Below are 9,073 nucleotides of genomic sequence, written 5' to 3'. Positions count from 1 at the left end.
CGTGTTAACGGTAGAGGTCACTGATGGTCATACGTCATAATGTATAATTTAAGGTAAAATACAGCATCAATTTTTTTATTAAGAAGATAAATCTTTAAAAAGAAATGTACAAAATATGTTGCATCCAACAATTAACTGTTATTTTTAGTCGGAACCAGAGTTTTGGATTTCTCAAAAAATAAGTTATAAGTAGCCAATGGGAACCAGATTTCCGGGGAACCAGATTTCCGCGACACCGTCACTCTCCTAATTTATCAAGTTGCAGAGTCGCATAAAAGCTTCCAAAACATGTTTGTTCAAATTTCTCAGGATTGGAATCCCACGGCGAGGTAACAGCGCACCTCCGTCGTCCTCAGGGAAAGAAAGAATTTCGCCTCACATAGTGTGCCTTGACACCACCGCTGTAGACTTCGGTGTCACGAGGTCAAGTGTGTTAGGCTCTAATAAGCACTCATTATTTTAAGTTTGCTGCAAACAGAGGCATTCTGTTGCTTTAAATGCAAAGAAAAATCGAGAAAATAACCATAATCAAAGTTTCCTCACATTTTCGGATTCCGGTGAAACGTCACAAACGACTTTAGGACGTTTTCACGCTCTAATAATTCAAGCCATACGCGATTGTTTGTTTAGTGTGACGTCACAGAACTTTTTACATTTTACTCTCACACACACTTGGCAAAAAAAATTAAGTCAAACTTAAGAAAGGTGTTCCAGATTTCAGGTTATTATAATTGTTGGTCATAAGCTTTTGTTGCATCATAAGCTCTGTTACGTCATAAGCCCACCAATGTAATCATAAACCTAACATCATTCTCTAGAATTGCACCATATGTTATTGCTTATGGAAGCCTGCCCACATAGCATGTTTAGTGCTGATAAAAGATAATATTATCTTGTGTTTTCCATTGCTCGAGTAATTAATGTCTATGAGTGAAGTTACAAAACTAGTATTTAGCGATAAGAACGCTGTAGCTATAACCGCAGCCAATAAATATAACAGGGGTTTATGATTCAAGCTGCAGGACTTCATATTTCAAAGCGTTCAACTCCTTTCCAATTACCACCATCAGCGTTTTATCGCTGCCCGTAAAATATAACCGATATTTTTTGGTATGGTTCCAAAATCTAATAAATCTCGGTGGAGTTTTGGCCTCGGTCTACTGAATAAGCTGCTACACCATCTGATCCTTGGCTCATTTCTCCTTTCAATTACAGCAAGCGTTTTCGTTTAATCCAACAGAGGATAACTTGTCCAGTGATGCACATTGAAAAATTCCCACTACAATTTTCAGTGCCTGGTATTTTAAATTTGGCAATACTGCGTAGACCTGCTATGTCTAGACTCGGACCCTTGATTTTCTCGCATGCACCCTCCGATTTACGTGAGTCATTCGTCCATCAGAACACTCTATCAACAAATGATACTGATAAACTTACTCAGAACCTAAAAAGCCATATTTTATTATCAGCTGAATACCCACAAGGGTGTCTCAAAATTGTACTGGCCCCACGCAACTACTTTATTATCTTATTCTTTATGGGAATCTTAAGCTGTCATTAAGCAACAAAAATCCTATTTGTCCAGAATTGTACTACAAGCACATCTAAAGAAAATTGTAAACCGAAATAATGAATTGTATATATAGCAGCTAACGATAAAAAGCGCGTGAATACGAACAAAGTTATGCATTTTCTATAGGAAGCTTATCAAAATAATTAATCCTAGTATAGGTATAGTAAAAAAATGTGAAAGTGTATTGAACTTCAAAAGCCTTTCGTTACGTGGCAGCACAGTCACGTGATCTGACGTATAAACGTGTATGCGTCACTTGTTTTACAATTTTAATATCTTCTTTTTCTAAAGAGTTAACACCGTCTTTCGGCTGCCTTTCTCCCCATGCTTTCAAAAGTTGAAGACGTTTCCCATTCACTGGGTTTCCTTGGTCGTGCTGGTGACTGATCATCTTGAAACTGTAACACATTGATATGCGTTTAGGTGTACATAACATAGCATACAGTTTATTTATCTCTTAAAACACAGAAGCAAATAACAATTAAAATTAAAACAACGAAGAGAAGGGAAATAGCAGCAAAACGGCAGCAGTCGTTGAAAAACACGCTGCGGGTAGAAACCAATAAGTGTGTCCACGGCCTACTAGAGATATCTCTAGTATATGAATGTAACTTACTATCCTCGCGTGGCCGGAAAACGACAATCGTTATCACACGGGTTTAACACCTCGTGCCAGCTTACGAGTTACCATGTATGTTACTTTGTGGGTGATTATTTTTTTTGTTTTTTTCATTTTTTTTATGTATGGCTGATAATTTGGACAACCCGTTAGTGACCACTGGGTTGGAGCAATTGTCGTTAAGTGTCTTGCCCAAGGACACATACACCCACAATGGTAGCAGCGTCGAGCCTTGAACCCATTACTAATTGGTTACGGGCAAGCGCGCTAACCACTATGTCACGGCGCCGGGTGGGCCGTGGTGTGTCAAATAAAAGCGTGTCTATTAAACTCAGTATAACATCAGTTTTGCAACAAAATCATTTTTAGGTAAAGGGCCATTTTTTGTTAAAATTGGGTAATATAAAAGATCGACTTGAATTTGACACAAACTAAACTCAACAGCGCTGCTAGTGATCGAAAGAATGATCGTAACTTATTTATCCTCGTGTGTCGAGCAACGGTAGTCGCTACTACACAGTTGTTCTGTTCGTACATCTCGTGCCCATTTACCCGTTAATTATCATATGTGTACCTGTGCGGATGATTGGTTTTCAGGACTTATATTTTTTTGCAGGGCTCGCAATTTAGACAAACAGTAAGGGACCACTGGGTTAAAGCAATTTTCAAGTGTCTTGCTATAGAAAACGCACGCCCATAATGGTAATAGCGACGAGCTTCGAATCTGTAATATCTGGTGTAGGGACAGTCGCGCAAACCACTGCGTGCCACGGTGCGGTATAAGCTGGCACGAGGTGTATAGAACAGAACATTCCTGTTATAACGACGGTGGGAAATAGAGCAAGTTACATATCAGTTAACAACAGTAAACGAGCGTTGCGCTTACTTGTTGTATTTCTTATTCGGCCGAAAAATTGAGAACCCTCCAACATGTCGTATCCTGGCGTTTATGTCGTCATCTTCGCCACCCCAACCCTGTAACATTCCCATAGAATATTATTTTTGCACATATGTTAATTAATAGTATAAAATGGTGGGATCAATTAAATTTAATTTTGTTTTTGACAAATTTAGCAGTAAACAAAGAATATTTAAAGAAATATATAGGGGTACCTTTAAGACTCTAAACGGGCGGTATAAATTGTTTAAATACGATCAGGAAATGTGGGATTTGGTATTCATCTTATACCCTATATAGTATATGTGACCTCCGGTGTATGGTATTTATCTCCTCGAAGTCCAGATTAATTAAAACAACAAATAGATTTATCGGTAAAACGACGGTAAAACATATTATGGTTAAACACTACTTGACTGAAATATCTAAATATAAACATGGCTACAGGACCTATACAACAACATAAATTGACTCACATTGATTTGTATTTAAATAAAACAAAATAAGATATAATTGAAAGAAAGTGATGTCTTAAACTACTTACACAATATTTGTTAGAATAACCGTTGATTTTGATAAATTGTTGCGGTTTCAAACCCAGCACACCACCGACTGTCACTCCACAACACAAGCGGTAGTTGTACTTATCCAAACGTGCTGATAAATGTACGACTTCACTATCACCTGTGAGTAAAGGATGCGGTTAAACTTTTATTACAAAAATTGATATATATATACTAGTTTTTTCGTTTATATATATATATATACAATGCCAGTGGGCTTAAAGACAAACAATTTTCTTGCACGCAATAAACGACTGTATATTCTACATCCCGTGTTTTGTTGCCAGTTGTGCAGATGTTTTTGTCACTGAAGATACTATACCTTAATATACTAACTCAAAAACATGGGATACCGGACTTAATTTTGCATATACGTAGTAGTCGTACTAATAACACAAGTTTATCATCGTATACATGGAGTACCAGAGTACACCTATCACCAAAAAAATGAATCCAAGTTTACCTTTGCAAAGATACAAGGTTCGGTCATTCTCACTCAAAGTGTCAACGTCATGAAAGAAAAAGCAGTCCGCCGTGAAGTTGGTTGAGTTCATAACATATTGAAAACCAAGGTTCATAAGTAAGCCCTTGTTAAACGTATAGTCGTTGTCCTGTTCTACAACAACGACAATATATTGAAGTTGCTGGCGTTGCAAAATTCCGTGCAGATAGTGTAGATTATACCTGAAAGGGGTTATAAGTTTGAAAGTTCTTTATACGTATAGGCTATAGCAGGGTGGGGGAAGATGTTTGGACACTCTTTATTCTATTTTCTCGTTCTATTGATACAGTCAACAGAAGTTATTCAAAAAAGTCTAAAACCATATATCCACGTCATGCCATAGGCATAGACCGTTGTTATTTGTTTAAAATACGAACCCGATATTTGGATATTATATTTTAAAACGTCTGCTACCTTTCCCCACTATATGGAATCATCAACGCCTTAAACAAATATATACGTCTTATATATACGACACAATCTTTTGTTACGGCTGATAACACACGTTAGTAATACAGCATAGAAGCTTGCGGTTCACAGCTGAATTCTAGCATGCGGTTCCAAATGCGTGATATTATACATACATGTTGTTATATACCAGCTGAGCCTTTTGAAACATTATCTACATTATGCCTGGTTGCAGAAATAACAGAATATAGTTTCTCATATAGTAGGATGGGGGAAGATGGGACATCTTTATAAGCGCATAATATCCAAGTATACAAATCGTGTTTCAAACAATTAACAACGGTTTAAGGGAGTCGTGAAGATAACGTTTTTTAATTCCCTGAATGTTTTTTGTTTACTTCCTAATCGGACGAGAATATAGAATGAAAAGGTGACCCATCTTCCCCCATTCTACTATATAGTTCAGCACACATACCAAAACAGTAATGTTTTTGCACAACTCAAAGATTGTATATATACCTCAAGTGTTCTTCTCTGTCTCGGTATGGAATAATAATTGCAACTTTTGATCTTGGTTTGCAATCCGTTGGTCCAGGATAAATACCTCCTGGCTGCAGTCCCTGGTTTTGTTGCGCTATTTCTTCTAACGTAGGCGGCCAGTTTAAATCATCAGGGCCTATAAACATAAACATTAAATTGACTACCACCCGGATTTTAGTCTCCCGTCGTTGCTAATTATATTAGCGCTTGTATAACATAAAAAATATCCAACTCTATTCAGGGATACTGTTTTTATATAACACACTTATAGCTGCTTATGTTGGCGTTCAATACAAAATAGTGGGTGCGGACACAGTTTGCTTTACACTATACAATAACAAGTTCAATTTATAACAAGTTTGGTTTACAATAAAAAAGGTTGTCGATTTGAAATTAGAACGGCACTAATTGTTATATGTCAGAAATAATGAAACAGTAATATGTTAATAGCTGGCAATGCGAATAGGGTTGTTTATATTTTATAGCAGCATATTTTCGCTTATAACTATATAGCAACGTATTTAACACTCACCCTCAAAGGTGATATGTGTAGGTCCAGTTAGTAATGGGGAAACTTTAGGACATAATGTATCTTTTGACCCTGGCAAGACTGTACTTGTTGCTGTTGTTGTTGTTGTTGTTGTTGTTGTTGTCGTTGTTGTCGTGCTGGTAGTTTTAGTTGTGTTTTCAGTTATTCCAAACTCATGCTGCAACACTTTTCGTTCTGCCTGCTGGGCTTTAGTAGATTCTCGTTTATTTTCATGACTTGCATATTCTCGCCCACATCGAACATCTTTTAATGATGAAAACTCGCGAACTACAACGAAACCGCCAAGGAGAATCGTTAAGGAAAGTGAAATATGGGCAACCCTGATTCTGGACATCATAGCCACTACGTTTTTACCTACTACAGTATCTCAGATTAGAATCCGATGTACTTTGTGTTTACTGTGCAAACTATCAATCATAAAGTGACATGTCTCTGTACACAGATAGATTAATAATTGTGTTGCTTGGTAAAAGAGCCGCATTTAATTAGAATCTTAGTATATGACAAAGAAAAATAATAGAACACAACATTTCGCTTTATGTTTAGGTTGGCCTGAGTAATTGTAGATCTAGTGTTAGGTATCAGCTAGGTTTTTAAAAACAGTTATTTCAAGATGACGGTACAATGCTCCACATATAGACCGGTATGTATGTTTATACGCAATACAAGTGCATACTCATATAGTAGGGTGGGGAAAGATGGGACACCTGTAGCACACAGAAACCAAGTATCTTTATAGTGTTTTAAACAATTAACAACGGTCCATGGTAGTCGTGAAGATACGGTTTTGTAATTTTTTGAATGCTCTTTGTTTACTACCAAATGGGCGATAAATAAAAAAGAAACTGTGTCCCATTTTTCTCCACCCTAATATAACTATAAATAAGAACATAAAGCACCACACTTTTGCCAAATTCAATACAAGCTTTCGTAAACATTTAATTCCTTTCGGTTAGGAAATAGTAGTTGTACTAATTAAATTCACATACAAAATCCTTTTACTGTAACATTATTTATTACCTAGCGCCAATGTAACTTCGCATAGATAACTTCATATAACTTGTGCTGGGCGTATGCGTCTTAGGGCAAGACATTTATAAAGTAATTGCTTCAACACAGTGGTCACTAATGGGATGTCCAATTATCAGCCAAACATTAAAAAATGAAAAAATCCCCTCAAAATAATCACCCACAAAGTGACATATACTTGGTAACTCGTATGCTGGACTAGGTGTATAAAACAGAACACAAGTGTTTAACGACTTTCCTTTTCAGGCCACGCGAGATAAAGTATCACCTATCGCTATGTCTGCATCACCAACGAAATAAACGAGTTCTATATCGGCAGTTTCTAAACTACTAAGCTGTAGCAGAAGCGTCGCATACTTAACTTTATAGCGACAGGCTTAATTAACTGCACTCCAAAAAGCGCACCGGGGAGAATTCGATATTTTATACTTGAGTTAAAACAACACCTCAACACCTCAAAACAACAGAAAATTCTTTACTCCTACCCAGACCATAAAACAGTGTGTGGTATTGGTCTATGCTTCTACTTCCCCGTAGGATAAATGAATGAATGTAATTTTATCCTCGGGTGGCCTGATAAGCATAGCCGTCATACCACCACTGTTTTATTTCAAACACTTTGTGAAAGCTTACGAGTTACCAGGTAGCTTATATTATACGATTTAGCGTTCTAACTATTTAGACTAGACCTTCCGGGTTATTTATTTTGGCAACAAGTGGCTCTTTACTATTTATCTACAGCGATTACAACCATGTATATGGGGGAAGACGGGACACCTTCAGCTTATAAAATCCAAATATCCTAATCGTGTTTAAACAAATAACAACGGCATATGGGAGTCGTGGAGATTGTAACTCTTTAAATCTTCTTTGTTAACTACTAAATAAGATTAGAAAATAAAATGAAAAGGTGTCCTATCTTTTACCATACTATAAGTACCTATAATAACCCTCTGCTATTACCCTACCAAGAATAACTCGCTATAAGTCAACAATGACATCCTCTATAAAGACCTATAAAGAGTAATATGCATACACATTATCTTAAGCAAACACGCCGTTGAATACTAGTTAATATAAAGCCACCTTTATCTGCGCCTTGAACCAACATGTGGGAAAATGGCAGCACTTATTTCTTGCACCTTTCTGTTACTTCTTGAACCCACTCGCAAGAAAACGTTTCTAACTAACTAACTAGTAGCTGGGTGTTTTTGATGAATTTTCACAATGTGTGCGTAAAAAATAAATTTAGTAAGAGACTATATTGCTATTGCAAAGATTCTTGCTTTTGTGTATTATAACTCTTTTTCTTTATACTTGTAATTTGAGCTTTTCTTTATAGTTTTAATCTATCTGAGATTTCCTATTCCCACCCATCTGCGGCAAACCTGCTAAACGTCTGTGGCGTATCGGCACTTGAAGTTGAAGATAACCTCCGGGCATATACCAGTAAACATAAATAGCGGTTGGCATATAAGATACTATTTTACACTTATCCTAAATTACTATTACTCCCGACATATAGTAAGGTGGGGTAAGACGGGATACTCGTCATATTTGCTAGTAAACAAAATTACCTAAACAATTATTAAACCATAGCTCCGCGACTTAAACGATTTAAAGATATAGGATTTATGTACTATAGGATTTATGTGATAGCCCATCTTCCCCGACTTTGTTATATAATTCTTGTCCTGCGTAAAAGTTGAATCGATTTCAGTTGAAAACACTCTACCGCCTATATGCTAAAGCCGGCAGAAATAAGTACTAGACAAGCCGCGGTGGTTCGTTTTTTATGCCAAAATAAATAATCTTGTCACGTAAAACATCACCGCATATGTCGAGTCTGCTGCCCACGGCGCAAATTATCTCGAATTCTTGTATATACCGTCTGTTGGTGCAATCCGCAGTAAATGTGACACGTCCTGTACACATCAATAATGTAATGTATATTACACGGCACATGTCACACTCTGTGACACTCCTAGATTTCGAACCGCGTGAGGTTTTGTAAAGCAGTATAAGTAAGTCCTTGATATCTTTTTCTAAATGCCGGTTCGTGGGCCAACTGACATTTCACGACTCCGACAAAAAAGAGACAGCAACACTACGTCATACCGGGTATTTGGTTTATTTTTAAACCAACAGAACTTGAAAAACTCATATATACAACAGGGAACAACCGAATGCGAGAAAATAAAAAAAACGTCGTCGGATACACACCGCCCAAAATAACAAACCAATTGCACTGTCTGAGTGCTACTCTACCGTTCTAGAGAAATCTAACAAACGACCCGTGTGACGTCACGTCAGCATAACGTCACGCGAACGTGACGTCACGAGACGGGTATCTAATAGCGAGTAAGGATTGTTTAATTTGACCAGGTAAGC

At 37.1% G+C, this 9,073-nt stretch overlaps 1 protein-coding gene across 1 annotated transcript; it reads right to left on the bottom strand.

Annotated features, from left to right (window-relative positions):
* Positions 1–1,574: 1,574 nt before the first annotated feature.
* LOC149729982 (beta-1,4-galactosyltransferase 3-like) lies at positions 1,575–6,117 on the bottom strand. The gene is made up of 6 exons (XM_089886610.1): positions 5,636–6,117; positions 5,083–5,239; positions 4,117–4,337; positions 3,635–3,774; positions 3,079–3,167; positions 1,575–1,971 (listed from the first exon to the last, which is right to left on the bottom strand). The coding sequence occupies exons 1-6, from the start codon at positions 5,988–5,990 to the stop codon at positions 1,779–1,781; spliced, it is 1,155 nt and encodes a 384-aa protein (XP_089742736.1). The 5' UTR covers positions 5,991–6,117; the 3' UTR covers positions 1,575–1,778.
* Positions 6,118–9,073: the final 2,956 nt, after the last annotated feature.

This window comes from Ciona robusta, chromosome 10, assembly GCF_009617815.1.
Source record: "Ciona robusta chromosome 10, ASM961781v2".
NCBI lineage: Eukaryota > Metazoa > Chordata > Ascidiacea > Phlebobranchia > Cionidae > Ciona > Ciona robusta.
Note: the sequence above shows the minus strand (reverse complement) of the source record. Positions and strands in the feature narration are given on the sequence as shown.

What these genes read in the sequence shown, in the direction of transcription:
- LOC149729982 (XM_089886610.1), bottom strand. Translation starts at nt 5,990, where the DNA reads ATGATGTCCAGAATCAGGGTTGCCCATATTTCACTTTCCTTAACGATT. An exon ending in GACAGAGAAGAACACTTGAG is followed by an intron (nt 4,338 to 5,082) that starts GTATATATACAA and finishes AACCCCTTTCAG; the next exon opens with GTATAATCTACACTATCTGC. An exon ending in AACCTTGTATCTTTGCAAAG is followed by an intron (nt 3,775 to 4,116) that starts GTAAACTTGGAT and finishes CTTTACTCACAG; the next exon opens with GTGATAGTGAAGTCGTACAT.